This window comes from Antennarius striatus, chromosome 19 (genome assembly GCF_040054535.1).
Source record: "Antennarius striatus isolate MH-2024 chromosome 19, ASM4005453v1, whole genome shotgun sequence".
In the NCBI taxonomy this organism is placed as follows: domain Eukaryota; kingdom Metazoa; phylum Chordata; class Actinopteri; order Lophiiformes; family Antennariidae; genus Antennarius; species Antennarius striatus.
In genome coordinates, this window is record NC_090794.1 from 17431511 (window position 1) to 17453208 (window position 21698).

Below are 21698 nucleotides of genomic sequence, written 5' to 3' on the forward strand. Positions count from 1 at the left end.
GAGAAGGGAATTATCATCTGAGGGGGGAGCACAACTTAAAACATCAGGGGGCACGTACAACACTGAAAGGTTTTTGTGTTTCTGTTAGTGGAGTGGGGGTGTGGAACAGGTTGGGTGTGGAGCTCAAGCAATGTCCCAGCATGATCCAGTTTAAAAAGCGCTACAAGCAAATGGTTTTCACTGGGGTACTGGGGGGGGGGGTCTAACAATCAGGTGTTTTCTATCAATTCTATTTGTAACTTATTTTTCTGTTTATTGTCTTTTCTTGTATATATGTTTAGTACTTTATTTTATTTATTTATTTAGTTTAGTTTATTTAATTTTTGTACTTTAATTAATGTCAATGGAGAAGTGAAGGAGGGGTAGGATTCAATGAGCTTATGCTTCCTCCTACTCCTTGTCGAGCATGTTTTGTGTGTTGTTAGTATTATTGTTGTCTTCATTTTTGTTGTTATTCTGCGCACATGTTTGAAATAAAGCATTCATAAAAAAAATAAAAATTGAAAGGCCAGATGGAAAGTCGGTCTAGAGCCTCTGCACCCTGGGTGCGCCACCACGACCTAATATTCCTTAAATGCATGTTTTTCCTGATAATGGGGGGAAACCGGAGAACCTGGAGAAAACCCATTCAGACACGGAGAGAACATGCAAACTCTTCACAGAAAGGCCACGTTGGAAATGATGGGGTTTGACCCCTGACCTCCTTGCTGTGAGGCAGCAGTGCTAACCACTACTCCACCGTGCCGCCTAATTCAGATTTCATGTCATATTTAAATAACTTAAAAAATATCAGACTCATGTGGTCTTTTCTTCTTTCCTGTTGGCGTCATCTGCAGTGTTTAGTCCTTCTTTTCTCCACGTCCGAACTTCTCTTCTTTTTTTTTCTTACTAAAATATTTTTTATTTGTGATAATACTGTGTACAAATGCTCTGCATCAACATTCTATGTTCTAAATATAAGAAAATATTCGTTTTGTTATGGGGAATGTTTGTCAATTTCAAGAAACATCTATCCTCTGTTGCATTTCTCATTTTTGGAAGCTAGGTAGAACTAGAGCTGGCTGCCTGCGCCTCGTTTAATCCATATTTTGCTTTCAGCTGTTCCACCATGTCAACGTAGGCCTTCTTTGCATCCTCTTTGGATGCACCTTTCTTTGAGTCCCATGCAAACCACTTTGTTCTTCCCGTCAAGTCCAACATCCCGGGACACGCAGAATTGACGTCACCATGCAAGGCTTGCTTGTACAACCCGTATAATTGAGATCTTTCTTCGGAGGTTGGGGTTTTTTTCAGCCGGGTCGCCTCATTGGCAGCCGTGTCAAATAGATCGTTCATGATGGGAATGTATATTCTGACGCACCAAACTGCACCGGAAAGCAACTCTACTTGACACTTCTGAACTTCTGAGCAGGAAACAAACCCACAATGCATTTCTGTTCATGGAGACGTTCACCAACATGGAGACTGAAGACAACTCAGGTCAGGTTGAAAGTTAGAGCAGCGATGTAGACGATAGACTACCTATAAGAAAACTGTCACTCCCTGGTGTTTGTTCATGTCTTATTAATTATTATGACGGGGTCGTCATCCTGTAGGAACTAAATGATGTAGGAACCAATGTTGGCTGGGTTTGGTTTCTACCCAGAAACATTAACCGCAGAACTCTGAATGTTTTGCTAATTGATGTTAAGTATTGGTTGAGTTAACTGAGAAACTGAATTGAAATAAAACAGAAATCAAACATAACGGGGCGTGTCTGACTTAGGGGTTAAGGACTACCTGTATTGCCTGTTTACAACACGCAAAGTGATGCACTGGCCTGAAGAGAAACCTGCCATCCTGATTTTTCTTCTTCATTCCATACTTGATGGGATGTATTGTTTCTGTCAATGCAGTGTATTTTAACAACATGCTACTTTGACAAGTGGAATGTTGTGCTTTCCTTAGTGCAGAAAAAACAACATTGTAGAGAAGTACATAACGTAAGAAATGATGTTGGTTGTCAGAAAATATTGTGTCCCGATGTGACTGTATAGTCTGTAGAGCCTCCTGCCTGGCAGTTCAAAACTCAGCATCCTTCTACCAATATATTCACTATCTCTCCTCTGGACATGTCCAAACCATCTCAGTCTGGCCTCTCTGACTTTATCTCCAGAACCTCTAACATGTGCTGTCCCTCTGATGGACTCATTCCTGATCCTATCCATCCTGGTCACTCCCAGAGAGAACCTCAGCATCTTCATCTCTGCTACCTCCAGCTCTGTCTCCTGTCTTTTCCTCAGGGACACTGTCTCTAGACCAAACAACATCGCTGGTCTCACCACAGTTTTGTACACCTTTCCTTTCATTTTAGCTGAAACTCTTCCATCACACATCACACCTGACACTTTTCTCCACCGAAGTCCCGGCTCTGACTGAGCTGCTCTCAGATGGTAGAGCAGACTGTAGGAGCACCGGTGGTTACATAGAGAAACATAAGGAACTTTCAACAACTCTATTAATAAAGTCTGACTGACTGACTGATCTCAGTATTTCTAACTATTTGGCGTCAGAAATAACCCACTTTAAACTGAGTTGGTCTAAAAACCCCATTGTGCTGTCATCTGGAATCTAGTGACGGTCCATTCTATTAGTCTGTGGAAACACACGGAGAAACTGGCATAAAGGTGAATAAAGACCCTCAAAGCTGAACTTACAGCCTTTTCTGAAATTCCAAGAGCAGTCACTGCTAGACAAAGGTGTCAGGTGTGCTGCATTGATTTACAAATGTAGTTGATGGCTCTGGGGGGCGGAGGGGTGCATTCAGGCTTGTGTATTCTGTCTGCAGCGACGTGCGGTGAGATTCACGGCGGTGAGACACCGACGTTAAAGTCAGTTCTAGGAGTAAAACAGCGTCACGTTTGACAGTAAATTATCAGCCTGACATTAAAAACTAGTTAAAAAATTGTTTAGGACACACAGCAGCAAATAGCTGCACCTCACCTCCGACTGGACTACCGATCGATCGAAACAATATTTAATTAATAAACGAAGACGAACGTTGGAGCTTAAATATCTGCTTCGAACTTCAGATCAGGAAATAATCCGCTCTGTTGGCACTGACTGCACTCGTAATGAATTTAACCAGTTTTAATGTCAGGTTTTTTAATATGCGTGTTGACTTCTTTCTAAGATGGCAAAGTGATCAAGTGATCAGGTTTCCTTGATGAGGCTCAGAATGGCTCATTGACATAACAACAGGGGCCCTTCAAAGGTAGTCAGGAAGTCATGAACGCAATCATGACTGTCTGAGCAGCCCGGCTCCATCTAGTGGACGGATTGCGCAACTACAGCTGCTGCAGTTTATCGAATACATTTTATATATTTTTATTGTGTGCGCCTTATAATCCGGTGTGCCTTATATATGAAATAAATCATAAAACAAACAAATTATTGAGGGTGCGCCTTATAGGCCAGTGCGCTTTATAGTGCGGAAAATACTGTAAATAATCCCATTTGCAAATATAGCTCACCGATTACAACTCAATAACAGACTGGAGAAACACAATGACATGACAGAGGTTATGATATTATAATGTTATGTTTGTAATGGTGTTTGTGTAATATTTGTATTACTGAGGAGAGAGATACTAGTGTGTTGGTAGAAATATTGCAGTGCAGATCAGATCATGGTTGAATTCATTGCGATATGTTATAGTACTGCAGACAAGGTGATATATTGTTTCATGGAGACAAGCCAATTGCTGACCTCAGTTGATTGTTTATTACATGTCTGTATCTGCTGATACATGAAACTCCCAGTGGTGCAGCCCGGGAAACACTGACTGGTACAATCTGTTATCTGATTGCCAGCACCAGTAGGCTAATATCTCTACACCTACCTGAGCAATCTATTGGATGACAACATCAAAGATGCCACAGAGACAATTGCGACAAGTGCCCTCCAAGACATGTCCACCTACTACAGTAACAACTACCTAAAACCCAACCCATCAAAAACCTCTTTAACCTCTTTACGCAGCTTCCACCTGAAAAACAGACGCAGGAAGAGAACTGAAAGTCACATGGGATGGGCACAAACTCCTAAATCATGCCCATCTTGTGTACCTTGGACTCGCACTAGACAGGACACTTTCTTTCAAAACCCACCTTCAGGATACCAAAGCCAAGGTCAACACCCGCAATAATATTCTGTGCAAACTGGTGAAGCCAAAGTGGGGTACTTGTTCACCAACGAACAGACCACAGCCCTAGCCCCGTGTTTCTCCATGGCTGGAGCCTCTCCCACCGTACCAAACTGGTAGACACGGCCACATCGTTGAGGGCCGCATTATCACGAGCTGTCTAAAGACGACACCAGTCCCATGCCTCTACACACTGACCGGCATTGCCCCCCTCCCCCCTCACATCAGACGCTCATCGTTCACAAGATGAGCAGAGAGCGCAGGAGTCTGATATGGGACACCCCTTGTACGGACACACAGCACCCCCATCCAGACTAAAATCTAGAGCCAGTTTCCTGCACACAGTCCCCCCCCTTCAGTCCACCAAGTAATTGGCCCGGACCAACAGGTGGATGTTGAAATGGCACCAATCCAACACCCAAGCCCAAGAATGGAAGGAGAGAGGAATATCACTTACTGAATGTCTCGCCAGCGGACACAGCCTCCCATGGCCGACCTGGAAGGCCGTCAACAGACTGCTAGTAGAGCAGGGGAGGTGCAAAACACTGTTGAAAGCATGGAACTACCTCACAGAGGACATGTGTGGCTGTGGAACAGCACAGATAAAATGCCCCATCTGCTGGAATGCCACAACGCCCCCCAAGTGCAGCCCCCAGGACCTGGCTGAGCCGACCCCATCAGCTATGTCTGCACCAGACACTGGCAGAACGACATCTAAGATGGCAAAGGACTTGAAGAAGAATTACATGTTGAAGTTGGGTTTACAGCTGTCTTATCAGCGTTTAACATCTATTTCCACCTTTATATGAGGAACCTCTGTTCATCACAACAACCAATAGGGATTCACACGACACTCTCTTCACTAAACTGATTCAGCTACCTGCATACGGTGCCTTTCTTTTCTGACTATTCACTCAAAGCACTTTGCAGGACAAGCCAACATTCAGTCATCCACACACTCACTGACACGGTGGTGAGAGAGGCACCGTCGAATCGACCCTCTGATAAGTAGACGCCCGATCTGCCTCTTCAGTTACCCTGTTTACGGTAAAATCACAATACTCGATAATTTAAAAGACACAGTAAACAGCACCAAAGGCAAGTGGAACTGGTCTTAATTGTAACCAAGATCAAATTGTAAAAACAGACTTTTTTGATCCAAGCTAAATAGTGAACTTAAAAAAAAGTAGATAATACAGACCAGCGACAATAAGAGCAGCTAAACTAAAAGTGAAACTTTAACAGCAGTCCATAAAGGACTGCTGAAAAGCTTTCAAGATATTTTGTGTGTGCGTGTGCGTGTTAGATTCAACAGAAGTGAATACAAATAAGTACAACTAAAGAAGTCATCAGGCCTGCAGAGCAACATTCAAGACATTTAGTCTTGGAAATTCCAGTTACTGCACAGTTTGTCCCACTGATTTGATAGATAGATAGATAGATAGATAGATAGATAGATAGATAGATAGATAGATAGATAGATAGATAGATAGATAGATAGATAGATAGATAGATAGATACCTTATTAATCCCGGAGGAAATTGCATATATCCACTGCTCAGGCATTACATAACAAATAATACTGGATAAACACCAGGAGAAAAGGAAACACTGACATCACAGGACATACCACAAGACATACATTACACTAACAGACAGACACATGCAGCACTAACAGGACTTATATACTAAACTATAACTAAAAGATAAACTGTATAAAAAAAAATCTAAACAGTATAAAATTGAATTAAAATATAAAACAGTATAAAAAAATAAATAAATTATATATATATATATACAACAGTATAAAATTAAATTTAAATTAAATTAAATTAAATCCATATTCAACCCCGTGCTGACCTCGCCACCTCCCCCCCGCTCCTCCTGAGAGAGTCATTGTACCCCCTGATGGCACGGAGCACGAAGGAGGACCTCAGCCTCTCTGTGGAGGCGCTGTGTGACAGCAGTCTGTCGCTGAAGGTGCTTCTCTGCTGGGAGAAGGTGGTGTGTAGGGGGGGGCTTGTGTTGTTCATGATGGCCCTGAATTTAGACATGGTCCTGCTCTCCAGAAGCGTCTCCACAGAGTCCAGGCTCAGCCCGACCACTGAGCCCGCTCTACGGATGAGTCTGTTCAGACGGTCCATATCTCTCTTCCTGGCCCCCCCACCCCAACACACAATGGCGTATGACAGCACACTGGAGACTACGGACTGATAGAACATGAAAAGGAGCTTAGGACAGATGTTGAAGGAGGCCAGCCTCCTCAGGAAGTACATCCTGCTCTGCCCCTTCTTGTACACACAGTCCCAGTTGAGTGACCAGTCCAGTCTGCTGTCTAGCTGCAGTCCCAGGTACTGATAGTTTTCTACCACCTCCACCTCACTGCCTTTGATGATCACCGGCTGACCGGATGACGTGATGGTTCATTATATCTATGTGTTGTTTTTTATGAAATGACAATGTATTAAACGAAAAACTCTCCTCACCTCCTGTTTGGTTCAGGTGGTAAGTCACAGTCATATTGAGTTTATATGGAGTGAGCCCTGTGGATAATATAGTTTGTAGTCCTATAAATTTATATAGGCCACCTCTGCAGACCAGGCTACCAGGCTGGTTCTACTGGAGCCAAGAGTGTGTTCACCTGTTGACTTAAGCTCAGCATTCGGTTACTTAAACAAAATCTGTGGAACACGGAGACATTCTCAACAAGTTGATTCCAGCATTACATCTTCAGGTGGACTCTGGTCCCATTCCTGGAACATTAGAGAACTTCATTAAGTCTGTGGTGCTGTTGATGACAGGGGGCATGGTGGGGGGTGTAGGGGACAGATAGTGGGATGAGTGCTTGGTTTTTTTTGCTCATTGGAAAGGGCAACCCAAGGATATTACTCAACAATTTCCACTTTCGCTCCTTTTATTTTTCTTTAACAAAAGCAGCAGTAGCTGTTGAAATTGTTGGATTAACATCAGCTATAGTAACTGAGATAGTGGCACTAACAGCAGTAGGTAATACACCTGAAATTTTGAGGAATGCAACGTTTCACTTATATGAAAAATGTCACAATAATTACAAGCACTAATGAGATTAAATATAGCAACTCATATTTCATCACAAAAAGCATCAATTAATTAAATTCAAGTATACCATAATAATATCAATTATAATTTATCCAATTTGTCTTCTTTTCCTTTCGGCTTTCCCCTTCAGGGGTTGCCACAATTGTAATTTATCCAATAAATATCTCTTATACAAATCCAAATATAAATAGTAATGAATCAAGCAAATGCAAATTAAAAAACAAAATAGTTTTAAACAGTCTATAAGAGTGTGGGAAAAGGTAAGAGAGATAGAAGGTGGTTTAATATCAGCACGGGGAGGGTTAATAAACGTTAAAATTACAGTAAATAATAAAATAAATAGTTTGTCACTATATTGCAGAATTGCGTTTTTCACAGGTGGTCCTGGAACTCATTAACTGCGAGGAACAAGGGATTACTATATGTATAGAATTAATAACACTACTCAAATAGCAAAGATCACAGAAAACACAACAATGACACTTCTAGGTTTGATTGTTAACAATCATGTTAAAGTTGTTAGTTCATACTAAATGGTTTGTATGTGATGTCTGAAAAGAATCAGAAGATGTAATGTGGTATGTTGTATGAGGGGATTACACTGTAGTGGTAGTCATCAGGCCTGCAGAGCAGCAAACAAGACATTTGGTGAAACATTGACTGCACAAATTCTAATTACAGTTTGTCCCACTGCTTTGACAACGTGATGGTTCGTTATATCGAAGTGCTGTTTTGTTACGGTTGTATTGCTGTGACCTTTGGGGTTTAGGACAGCCTCTTGGCTTCCGTATTATGAATGCACTTCTGTTTCATGACCTGGCCTACTTTTTACAAGAAGATCCAGATTGTTTTGTAGTAGTTGCCATGTCCCGGTCACAGTGGGATAGCGACTACTTTCCCAGGGTTCCTGACCTCTTTATTAAGCCAACCAACTTTAAATTATTGGTTTCACAGGATGCACTTAATTTTGGGCCATGAAATTCAATCTGCTTCACATTTCAGAGAAATCACCAGCTCATTCCCTAAACACATTTCTTTTTACTGCAACAGCAAGAAGAAGAAGACACTGTAGATCCTCTTCCTCTCTGTCCTTTTCATGTTGCATGCTCATTTTCATCTTGAAAAGCCTCTGACACGCAGATCTTTTTCAGCACGCTCAAGAGCTAACAACTGTTTCAAAGATCCAAGATGAATTTGTTCAGGCAGGCCGTGTTAATGCAGTTAGGCCTGCTTACAATTGAAAAGAGGAGCTACTGAGCCTGACCGATCTCCTCTGGCTTTTTAATTGTCGTTTTTCTTGGTGTTTTCCAATAATAGACCTCATTATTAACCCAGTTTCTATAGCAACAAGACATGTTTGCTGGGCAAATCAGAGTCCCCCACACCAGAAGGTTTACGTTCACACAGGGAACCAAGGAGACAAGACTGCATGTTTGATGACAAGCAGATGGTTGAGCTCCTACTGCAGAATGAAATCAGCATTTTTGATGGAGCACAAAATAATGAGGTGCCCTTTACGCTCTACAGACTGGACATGTCTTAGCAGCAGAAATAAACAGCATCAAAATTAGAGTTTTCTGCTTTAAAATGTAGAAAATCCTTGTCCTATTGACTTTAAATTTTGATGTTCATCACTAATAACTTTTGTACCACTGCTGTGTCCTAAAATACTTCGCACATACAGTAAATGTGTGGTGCTTATTGCATGCAAACAACAACATTGTTGTTTATTCATCATCACAGCATCACAGTGTTAATTATGAGGGCGTTGTTTTGGCTCATTGGTTGTTCCTGTGGGAGGAAAAAGGTCAAACTGTTGGTTTGTACTTACAACTTTTAAGTTCATCTCTGCAACTTTGATGTAGTTCCTCCCTAACCCCGTCCACAACCCTGGTTTATTTTCTTATACAATCACAAAGGAAAGACACCCAATACCATTTACTTACAGGAGTGTTTGTAAGTATAGTATACATTTACATTTCTATGATTGTGTTATTTAGTTTTTTTCTAATAAATTTCTGGTACATTGAGTCATATTGGGGCATGCACATATATAAGTGTAAGACATGTATGCATGTCTTACACTTATATATGTGTATAGTAAATACAGTATGTAGAGTGCTTGAGAAGATAATTTCCCCATTGGCAACAATAAAGTTGAGTTTTTTTCTTCCTTCTGTCTTTTTAGTAATAGTTCCATATAGTTTCTAGTAAGGTGTATGTATTGCTGTTTGAGGTCCTTGAAGTTGAAAGTGCCAGACAGTTCCCTGACAGTATGTAATGTCATCATGTATTTATGCCTTTCCATGAGGGTTAATATGATTTAACAGAGGTGTTGCTGTCACTGGTTCCTACAACACCGCTGCTTACAGGTCAGGGTCATTTGTAGAAAAGGTGTCCCTTCAAACCTCAGCAGTCGTTGTGTGTGTGTCTAGACACCTATTCATCTATCTGTCTGTCTGTCTGTCTGTGTCTGTCTGTCTGTCTGTCTGTCTGTCTGTCTGTCTGTCTGTCTGTCTGTCTGTCTGTCTGTCTGTCTGTCTGTCTGTCTGTGTCTGTCCTCCCACGCGTCCATCCATGCCAGTGTAGTCATGTTGTTGCTGAATGTGTATTAAAATGTTTGCTGCCATTTTGCAAAGGTAGTCCAATACAGTTCTTGTATTATTTGAAAAAAGGATTGCTCTCAGAATTGAATGTAATCTCCAAAGTTTTGTCCCACATCATTGTTGTACAACAAGATTTCACTTAATGGTAGGTATTCAACGCCGTCTGCTTCTGCTTTTTTTCTCCAGAAACCAGCCAACATCCTGGTGATGGGGGAAGGTCCCGAACGAGGAAGAGTTAAAATCGGTAAGGTGGAGTAATAAAAGATATTTCACTGGACTGTTTAACCTGTGAGGGATCATATTGGCCTAACTTTTAGATGCTGTCGTCAGAATCAATGCGACTGCTGACTTGTGTGTGTCTGTCAGCTGCAGAGTTTAACCTTGTCTCTGAGAGGTCAGCAGCCAGCACAGATCAGTGTTGTTACATAAGGCAGTGGACACGAGACTGTTCAAGGGTAATGCTGCAGGTCTATATTTAGACCCTGTGTCCACAGTAATGAGAATGACGTGTTATCCCAAAGCAAGTCAGTCATCTGCTGTTGGTGCTGCTGTTGTTTTCAATTTTAAACCTCTGCTAAGACCGAACCCCTGCTATCAGCTACAATTTGTTACTAAAGTAGTTGGTGCTTTAATCTTCTCCAGACTGTAACTGTAACTACCTCCGACCAGAAGGAAGCAGAAACCACTGTCACACAACAGACTGGCTCAAAGCGTAGACTCTAGGGCCCTGACCCAGGCAGCTCATCACCTCTACCTGTATTTGTCTCATCACCTTAACCCTCATCTGTCTCATCTCATCACCTCTACTCTGATCTTATCTCGTTTCATTATCTCTACCCTTATCTTAACCCGTCTCATCTCATCACCTCTAGCCTTATCTCACCTCATCTCATTTCATCAATTCTACCCTTATCTCATCTCATCTCATCTCATCAACTCTACCCTTATCTTAATCCGTCTCATCTCATCACCTCTAGCCTTATCTCACCTCTTCTCATTTCATCACCTCTACCCTTATTTCATATCATCTCATCACCTCTACCCTTATCTCATATCATCTCATCACCTCTACCCTTATCTCATATCATCTCATCACCTCTACCCTCATTTCATCTTATCTCATCATCTCTACCCTTATCTTACCTCATCTCATTTCATCACTTCTATCCTTATCTCATAATCTCTAACCTTATCTCACCTCACCTCATCTCATCTCTTATCTGACTATCTTTTCTTCTTTTACTGTTGCCGCCTGTGGTCATCACCTCTACCCTTTCCTGATCTAACCTCATCGCCTCTACGCTTATCTCATTTCATCTCATCACCTCTGCCCTCATCTCATCCTAAACCATCTCATGTCATTTAATCTCATCTTATCTCCGCACCTAGGAGCCTTGTTTTAGTGCTACTTTCTCTTATGTTTACAACACAACTGATAGGGCTCCTAGATTCCTCTGGCTGTGTCAGAGTGAATGTTGTTGTCCTTTTATTTCCTCACCATCTTCATTGTCTTTTATTTTAACTATTATGTTGATGTTCTCATGTCTTTGTCTTCTTTTGTATCATCTGTTGTGCATCCTGTGTCTGCATTTATGAAATCTGCTTTGCATAGGTTGACCTTAAGGCTTTGTGATCATCCATTGCTACCGTACCTTCTGAGCTTCCTATCTTTCCATGCCTATTAGAGCATGCTGTAAATATTAGTTTTTAATGATGCAATATGAGTGAAGTTATTGTTAGTTGTTGTTTTTGAGGAGAATATCCCCCTGAAGTTGTAAAGGGCAGATATTGAACTTCTGAGTACATTGCATAGCAAATGTTTTTCAGAAGGTAGTGGAATGGAACCATAAAGAGAGTCGTATATTGAGGCAAAACATTCATCATCAAATCTGCTCACACCTGATTACTCTTTGTTGTACTGTCGGACTCAGGGGAGGGTGTCCTGAATGCCTATATGGTTCATAAAGCATCATGAGACTGCCCTAAATGTCAGCTCTTTGTCTGTTTTTATTATATTATATACTTATACTATTGTTCTATCATTTAAACCTAAGTTGCACCTTCTGAGAGTGTTTCCAAATGTGTGCCCATAACTTTAACATATGACAGGATACACCTATCGTGTCATATGTTTTATTTCTGTCACCTATTTCAAGATGTGGATTTTTGTTTTTACAGAAAAATTTTGTATTTTTTCATTCCTGAAACCTGATCTTTGACTGATCATTTTATGATTTGATTGATCAGCATTGCTACCTGATCCACGTCTAACAGCTTTAACATTAATTACTAATAATGTTTGTTTCCTGTCCCTTTTCACTACACTTCTTGTAGCTGACATGGGTTTCGCCAGACTCTTCAACTCTCCCCTCAAGCCACTGGCAGACCTTGACCCCGTGGTGGTGACGTTCTGGTACAGGGCCCCTGAGCTGCTGCTGGGGGCCCGACATTACACCAAAGCTATCGGTAAGTCCAAAGGCCCCAGTTACTCAGCTGGAGCGGGTTTGTGTCAGATGTTTGATGGAAAGTTGTTTCTGACTGCTTTGACACTTGTTCCTGCAACATGAAGTGTTGCTGACTAAATTATTTAAACAGGAAGAAGTTCTGGATTCAAACACAAATACTGGGGGGGGGCAGTAGCTCAGCCCACCAAGCATTGACCTGGGGACCGCAAGTCGCCGGTTCAAGACCCGAGTGGGCCAAACATCCTGAGTGGGGGGTGGCAGTGGGAGGCGCCAGCTCACCCCCTGGGCACAGCCGAAGCGCCCCTGAGCAAGGCACCCCCCCCCCAAAAGCTGCTCATTAGGGCGCACCTCAAAGCAGCTGCCTACCACTCTGCCCCCCTTTGGACAATAAAATGCATTTTTTCTCCTGGTGCCCGCTGTTATTTCAAAAATCAAAACTTTGCTCTCTAGTTAATGTACCTAAAGAATACCAGACTCAGTGATCTGTGTGTGTGTGTGTGTGTGTGTGTGTGTGTGTGTGTTTGTGTGTGTGTGTGTGTGTGTGTGTGCGCGCCTCAGATATTTGGGCAATCGGCTGCATCTTTGCGGAGCTGCTGACATCGGAGCCAATCTTTCACTGTCGCCAGGAAGACATCAAGACCAGTAACCCCTTCCATCATGACCAGCTGGACAGGATATTCAGCGTCATGGGTTTCCCTGCAGGTCAACACACACACACACACACACACACACACACACACACGTTTCCTCCAACACAAGTATTGGACACAGCTTTACAAATCCAAAGCTGTGTCCAAAGCTACTTTTATTCGATAACCACGCTCATTTACTGAAATAAATGTTTTGTACTTGAAAGTTAAAATATGTCCACCATCAGTTTACATTCAAATAAAGCTGTTTTCTTATTTTGGTCATAGAAAATAAACCTTACTGTTGAGATAACCACCGGCGCTCACATCTGCATGTCCTCCGTCAGTCGGTGTGAAAACCAAAAACATTTAAGGTCTTTCTAAAATCAATTTAGAACCATGACTCCCCTATTCATGGTCTCACTGGTTAATCAGCTGTTTGTAGAGCTTCATAGTCTGACAATAAACCTCCTCAACTAAGCGGCACCTGAAGAGTTTTTACTGATGCTGCACTTTCAGCCGTCACAACAGAACAAGAGTAATTTATGTTGTTTAAAATGCATTAGTAACTGTGTGACAAAACATGTTTGCATTTTTTTTCCTGATCAACAAATTTTCTCACTCCTACTTCTTATTTTGAGGAAGACTTTCCGTCAGTCCTGTTTCAGAAAACTCAAACGTGTCCTTTGTTAAGTGTAACGCTCATGCAGCTGTGGGTTTGTTTGTGTACAGATAAGGACTGGGAAGACATTAGGAAAATGCCAGAGTACCCAACACTGCAGAAGGACTTCAGGAGGACGACGTGAGTAGTTGTTGTGTCTCTGATCTGATTGACATAAAGCTCATCTCTTTTATTTACGTGTGTTTTCTTGTTTCTATTCTAACAGATATGCAAACAGCAGCTTAATCAAATACATGGAAAAGCACAAAGTCAAACCAGACAGCAAAGTTTTTTTGTTGGTAGGTAAACACACACACACACACACACACACACACACACACACACACACACACACACACGGCTATAAGAAAACATTAGCTGCAGTAACTGGACAAATAAGCAAATGTAACATGTCTACATCTATTTCAATTGAATAAAAACTGAAAATCTTTTGAACTTTGCATATTATTTAGACAGAATAAGTAAAAATGTGCACATGAGAAGGATTAGACATTGTCTGCAGCAGTGGTAACCGACCACAGAAAGAATGTGGATTCATGTTTATTATTATATTTAGGGAGAAAAGCAGTTTTTCTGCTGGTTGTATCCTTTTATTTTGTTGTATTTATCCATCACACCATAAAGGACGGTCCATGAAAATAATGTCTGACGTAAAACCTGTGTGTGGAGAAATGAAGGCTGGGGACCGCTGGTCTACACCGACAAGACCATTTTTAACTAGTTTAACTACGTTATGTGATAAAAAGTGATCCCTCGTTCTTCGTGGTTAATGCGTTCCAGGAACCACTCGTGATTAACGACAAACTATTTATCTTATTATCTATGGTAATTTAAACGTTTATGAACCCTCCCCATACTGAAATTAAACCACTTTCTGTTTAAAGCACTTTTGTGTCTCACGGAAGTCTGAGACTCTTGGAACGTAGCGTACTTCTGCATGCCGTCAGCCAATAGAATGCGTGTACGGTATCACATGACCGCCGACCAAAAATCCACGGTGAGGTGAAGTCGTGAGGGTTGATGCGCGAATGAGCGAGGGCGCAGTGTAGTGTAATACTAACCCTGGTGTGAAAACGCCTGCTCATTTTCACACCTAAACTCCGTTAGCAGAGGCTGATCGTCTTCGTCGGTGTTACATCACCACATTGACTGCTCTCCTCTCCCCTCAGCTCCAGAAACTTCTTACCATGGATCCCACCAAAAGGATCACATCGGAGCAGGCTTTGCAGGACCCCTACTTCCTGGAGGACCCATTACCAACCACTGAGTAAGCTTCACTGAACGTCAACACGACTTGTTTCAGCCAGAGAAGAGCATGTCAGCAGCAGTTTACTCCTGAAGTTTAACACATTATTTTTGGTTTACATGTAATCCAGAGTAGTTGAAGGAAAGATCTCCATGAATGACTGTGTGTGGTTTCCTCCAGTGTGTTTGCTGGGTGTCAGATCCCTTACCCGAAACGAGAGTTCCTAAATGAAGACGAGCCAGAGGAGAAAACAGAAAAGGTAATCCCATAATCAAATACAGCTTGAAAGACATTTTTAAAAGTTACTTTATTGTGTTTGATGGTCTCTGATTTTTATCAAACGACGATCTTTGTGTAAAAGGCTATCTCCAGTGGGGAGTTAGCTTCTTACAATTTACTCATCAAATCTGTCTAAACGGCGTTAACTCGAGGCCCGTGGTGATAACATGATTTGATTCAGGAAATGAAGGAAACTAATTGATTTGCGACACACTTTTTAAATAACACACTTTGTAAGTTTTGGTTGTGGAGAATGTCATTTATTTTCACGTTAAAAGGTTCAAGTCTAAGAGAAGTCACAAGACCTTGGTATGGAAGTCAAAGTGGAGAACGCTCGTGTGTTTTGATTCTACGAAGTTTCAATTGCGTGAAGTGGAGGCTAAATTTATCAGACGTGTGCCTGGAGGCTTCGTTTTTATTGTCAGTATGCTCACACATTCTGAAGAACAATAGAAAACACACATTATAAGTCACAGAAATATAGGAATTTTTACAAAACTAATCTGTACAAATGTTCTGTGCTTTATCCGACACTTTTTTTTATTGATTTAACAACAAAAAAGACAAACGCTCTCAATGAGATGAGATATTTTACGAATTTCCCTGTCACTGCTGTGACTACGAAATCACTAAACAAGCAGATATACAGTGGCTTGCAAACGTATTCAGCCCCCTTGAACTTTTCCACATTTTGTCCCGTTATGACTACAAATCCAAATATATTTCATTGGAATTTTATGTGAAAGACCAACACAAAGTGACAAACAATTGTGAAGTAGAAAGAAAATTATATGATTTTTAAAAAATGTTACAGATAAAAAACTGAAAAGTACAGCGTGCAAAAGTATTCAGCCCCCTTTTCTCTGAGTGTAACCATTTGGCTTCAGAAGTTGCCTGATGATTGATGACTGATCAAATGTTGACCTAATGACTAAATAGAGTCCACCTGTGTGTAATCTAATCTGAGTACAAAATCAGCTGTTCTGTGACGCCTCAGAGGTTTGTTAAGAGAATATTGGGGAGCAAACAGCATCATGATGTCCAAGGAACACACCAGACAGTTCAGGGAGGAAGTTGTGGAGGAGTTTAAAGCAGGATGAGGCTATAAAAAGGTTTCCCAAGCTTTGAACATCTCACGGAGCACTGTTCAATCCATCATCCGGAAATGGAAATTGCATGGCACAACTGCAAACCTACCAAGACACGGCCGTCCACCTAAACATACAGGCCGAACTAGGAGAGCACTGATCAGAGATGCAGCCAAGAGGCCCGTGGTGACTCTCGACCAACTGCAGAGATCCACAGCTCATGTGGGGGAGTCTGTCCACAGGACAACTGTTAGTCGTGCGCTGCACAAATCGGGCCTTTATGGAAGAGTGGCAGGAAGAAAGTCATTGTTAAAAGAAAACCATCAGAAGTCCCGTTTAGTTTGCCTGAAGCCACAAGGGAGACACAGCAAACATGGGGAGGGAGGTGCTCTGGTCAGGAGAGACCACAATGGAACTTTTTGACCTAAATACAAAACGTTATGTGTGGCAGAAAACTAACACCACATCACTCTAAACACACCATCCCCACTGTCAAACGTGGTGGTGGCAGCATCGCGCTCTGGGGGGGCTTCTCTTCAGCAGGGACAGGGAAGATGGTCAGAGTTGATGGGAAGATGGATGGAGCCAAATACAGGGCAATTCTGGCAGAAAACCTGTTGGAGTCTGCAAAAGTCTTGAGACTGGGGCGGAGGTTCACGTTCCAGCAGGACGACCCTAAACGTAAAGCTGGGGCTACAATGGAACGGGTTAAAACAAAACAGACTCATGTGTTAGAATGGCCCAGTCTAAGTCCTGACCGACATCCAATCGAGAATCTGTGGCAAGATCTGAAAACTGCCGTTCACAAACACTCTCCATCTAATCTGACTCAGCTTGAGCTGTTTTGAAAGGAAGAATGGGCACAAATGTCAGTCTCTCGATGTGCAAAGCTGGGAGGGACATACCCCAAAAGACTTGCAACTGTAATTGCAGAAAACGGCGGTTCTACGAAGTATTGACTCGGGGGGCTGAATACGTTTTCAAACCGTACTTTTCAGTTTTTTATTTGTAAAAATTTTTTTAAAATCGTGTATAATTTTCTGTCTACTTCACAATTGTGTGTCACTTTGTGTTGGTCTTTCACATAAAATTCCAATAAAATATATTTCTGTTTTTGGTTGTAACATGACAAAATGTGGAAAAGTTAAAGGGGCCTGTATACGTTTGCAAGCCACTGTATTTCACTGAACAAATATGAAAACACAATATTTAAATCCATGCACACAAAAGGCTGATTCTTCTTCACACACTTAACTTTAAATCCATTGGATTTCTGATACATCAAAATTCAAAATGCTCTTAATGGAAAAAGGACAACACGATGTGGTGACCCCTAAAGGGACAAGAAGAAAGCAAGTTTTAATATTTACTACAATACCACTGAAAATATTACTAATAATCCTGATAATGATATTGATAATAATAATGTTAAGCCAAAGATGAAGTCGATGTCAAACATCGTCCCAGTACAGTATAATTTACATGGGAATTTGTGGTATTTAGGGAAGAAGTGAAGCTGGTAACTTTAGTTCATGAGAGGAGCTTCATGTATTATGAGGAGTCGTGTAGAAATCTAAGATCGAGCCTTTCATGGCCAAAAAAACTTCACATGAGTTAAATAGATTAAAATACTAACTGATTATTTTCCTGTTGATGTCATCTTGTCTACGTATTTGTTTCAGTGGTTGGTCTGTTGTTGGTTTGTTGTAGCAGGATTACACAAAACATTCCTGGTGGGATTTATAAAACCTGAAAGGATGAAGGACCAGCAAGGAACCAGTGACATTGTGACCCAGATTTATGAGCCTAGTTACTGTGATTTTGTGTTATTTATTTACTCATTTATTAACTTACTTCCTTACTTTATCAGATGTAATCCATCAGTGTGGATGTAGAACAGTCCCATGTATTTATGGTGTGTATATGGTGCGTATTCAGGACATGTATTTGCGACAAATTATCTTTATTTAACAAGTGATCAGTGTGGAACTATCGAGTGTCATTTATAATCGTTTGTTATGCAGTTGTGTTATCGTCCTCTCACCAAATCGAATAAGCTATCTGATCATTTTTTACATTACATTAAGGGTTTGAATAAAGGAAGTAATTTGATGTTATCTGATCTGGGAAAATGATCGCCCTGCTTAAGGTTCTCATTGTAATGAACTGTAACACAGTTAGTATTCAAACTGTACCTAGATTAAGACTCTACTTTTAAAAATTAAGAGCTCAAGAGGGGATGTTTTTATTAAGATATCAGAATTAACAGTTTTCTGTTCTTTGTGCTGAAAAGTTTATCACCCAGATGACCCATGGCATCATAATGTTGCCCTAGTTTTCTGGCTGTGCTTGTGTATTGAGGGACTGACCCACAAGCAGTTTAGTGGCTTTAGAGCCTTTCAGGAGGAATTTAGAGACTTACAGTCTCTTAGATAATAGATAAGAATCTGTAAGTGGACAGTTTTACATGTCAGCCATCAGGAAACCATGTTTTCTTACATATTAAACAGCCGTGGCAAGAGGATCAAATCTGCTCATCATCATCGACACTGTTTTCTTTGTTCTTTCGGTTATTTTTACTCCGTAATAAATCTCTACAAGGGATTCAGCTGTGGTTTCACCACAGGCAGGGACAAAGGAGGACACACAGTATATGGAATACGACAGTATTGTCACCAACACATTTCAGATGAAAATAATGCTCTTTTTACTTTTTTGATAGTTTAATTTAGTGATTACTTTCCTGGAAACAATTAAAAGTCATAACAAGGCAGTCTACTACAACATCCTGCGACACCCCTGAATTCAAAATTTTACCCTGACCTACACATTTTCTTGCCTCTGGCTTCCTGAAAATGTTGCTTTTTGTTTTGTGATTATAGCTCATCAGGTTTCAGAGATGTGTATCTAAAAAGGTGTAAAAGTGAAAATTTGATCTTGATCTACTTTTGAAGGTCAAGGTTGTGATCTGATTGTCATCCCCTTGCCTCCCTGAATATAACGCCTTTTGTTTCGTCTTTCTATCTTGTCCAGATCCTGAGATACGTGCAAAAAAATGTGCAAAAGTTGAAATTTGACCTTGACCTAGTTTTTTCAAGGTTTACAGCCGCTGTGAGACTGATTTAAACCAGTCTTGTTTAAACCAGTCTTGTTTGAACCAGTCTTACAGCTCTGATACTGTATTCGATGCTGGTTCAACAAGTTTGACTACATGAGTGAGGTACTGATGTGAGGTCTATGGGTACTGGTTGTATTCAATGTGAAAATTCCTGTTCACTCACATTTTTCAGCCTTCTTTTTCTTTGAAGTCGTAGTTATTTCTTCGGTCTTCTGCTGGCTCTTTTACGCTGCACAAAGACGTTTGGTGATATATTTTGTATTTGGTCATGTATGTGTTAGCGGCCGGAGCGGCCCCTTTAAGAAGGTGGTCATGTGACCGAGACAAGCCTCTTGACAAGGATCAAGAGTGACTGATAGACAGATGTGGAGGAGAGAATCCACTTATTTAAAACAAAACATCGTTCACAATAAGCAGGACATGTATGAGGACTGTAAGACAGTGGTGAGGTGTGCTGTAGGTGTGACAGAGGAGTTCAAGGTGGAGGTGGGACTGCATCAGGGATCAGCTCTGAGCCCCTTCTTGTTGCTATGGTGATGGACAGGCTGACAGACGAGGCTAGACAGGAATCTCCATGGACTATGATGTTTGCAGATGACATTGTGATCTGTAGTGAGAGCAGGGAACAGGTGGAGGAGAAGCTAGAGAGGTGGAGGTTTGTCCTGGAAAGGAGAGGAATGAAGGTTAGCCGCAGTAAGACAGAGTACATGTGTGTGAATGAGAGGGACCCAAGTGGAAGAGTGAGGTTACAGGGAGAAGAGATCAAGAAGGTGGAGGATTTGAAGTACTTAGGGTCAACAGTCCAGTGCAATGGAGAGTGTGGAAAAGAGGTGAAGAAGCGTGTCCAGGCAGGATGGAACGGGTGGAGGAAAGTGTCAGGTGTGATGTGTGATAGAAGAGTTTCAGCTAAAATGAAGGGAAAGGTGTACAAAACTGTGGTGAGACCAGCGATGTTGTTTGGTCTAGAGACAGTGTCCCTGAGGAAAAGACAGGAGACAGAGCTGGAGGTAGCAGAGATGAAGATGCTGAGGTTCTCTCTGGGAGTGACCAGGATGGATAGGATCAGGAATGAGTACATCAGAGGGACAGCACATGTTAGAGGTTCTGGAGATAAAGTCAGAGAGGCCAGACTGAGATGGTTTGGACATGTCCAGAGGAGAGATAGTGAATATATTGGTAGAAGGATGCTGAGTTCTGAACTGCCAGGCAGGAGGCCTAGAGGAAGACCAAAGAGGAGGTTTATGGATGTAGTGAAAGAGGACATGAAGGTAGTTGGTGTGAGAGAAGAGGATGAGAAGACAGGGTTAGATGGAGGACACTGATTGGCTGTGGAGACCCCTGAAGGGAAAAGCCGAAAGGAAAAGAAGATAATCAGAAAGAAAACAGAAATAATGTAAGCTCTGTAGTCTTTCTGTATTGACTGACCCACAGACTGGTACTGGTCCACGACCCGGGGGTTGGGGGACCACAGCTATAGAGTATATCGCCACACATTGTTTTGCCGTGGATGCGGTTCTTGTCATTCTCACACACTAAACCCATTTTCAGTATCAACCACCTACTGTAGTGTTCTCCCTTTCTTTGGGGTGACCATCAATGATTCTCTGGGGTAAAGTTCCTGGAACGCCCCAGCAGTCAGTTAAGAGAAGCGAAATGTCTACAGGCCTCAACACAAGAAGTCCAGATGCTTATTGTGTTCTCTTGGGTCTCCAGAACCAGACCCAGCAGCACCAGCAGACAACAGGCCAAACTCAGGCCCAGAACCAGCAGCAGACCACAGCCCAACAAGCCCCCTCCCAGCAGAGCTCGGCCCAAACCAACGGCACCTCCGGAGCCACAGGGGGCGCCACAGGAGGGGGTTTACAGCATGGACAAGACCAGGGCCCCCCCAACAAGAAACCTCGAATCGGGCCCTCCGGGGCCTCCTCAGGCACTGGGGTTCTCCAGTCAGACTACCAGGTGGGTTTCACGAGGCATGTCCACTCATTAACTCATTGGCTGCCAACACTTTGTAGACATTTTTCTCCTTTGGTGGACTTTTTCTGATGACCCGGACATTTATTGGTACTTCAGTTGTCATGACGATACATTCCAGGATTAGAAGCCTGATGGTCACTGACCAGCTCCACCCCGCCCTCCACGTTGAAAAACGGAATTGATGTCTATAGACGTCAATGGAAGCCAGTGAGTTCACAGTCCAAATGTGGGTCAGTAGGCAATCAAAGTTAAGTCCTGTTTGAGTTCAGAAGAAGAATAAAGAAGAAACAGTTCCACACACTGACATTTAACTTGTATTTAACAGGACCCCCAAATCAGATTCTAT

The 21698-nt window shown here is 41.9% G+C and overlaps 1 protein-coding gene across 5 annotated transcripts in view; it reads left to right on the forward strand.

The window, feature by feature from the left end:
- Positions 1–21698, forward strand: part of cdk19 (cyclin dependent kinase 19) — a 64801-nt gene that overhangs the window by 34662 nt on the left and 8441 nt on the right. For all 5 annotated transcript variants that reach the window (XR_011038948.1, XR_011038946.1, XR_011038945.1 and 2 more), the window contains exons 5-12: positions 10055–10112; positions 12203–12334; positions 12892–13035; positions 13695–13764; positions 13850–13922; positions 14814–14911; positions 15071–15149; positions 21089–21334. Coding sequence is in view for 1 of the 5 variants with exons in the window: in XM_068342729.1 (XP_068198830.1) it covers positions 10055–10112; positions 12203–12334; positions 12892–13035; positions 13695–13764; positions 13850–13922; positions 14814–14911; positions 15071–15149; positions 21089–21334 (900 nt within the window). In the remaining 4 variants the exon portion in view is untranslated. The remainder of the gene's footprint in view (positions 1–10054; positions 10113–12202; positions 12335–12891; positions 13036–13694; positions 13765–13849; positions 13923–14813; positions 14912–15070; positions 15150–21088; positions 21335–21698) is intronic.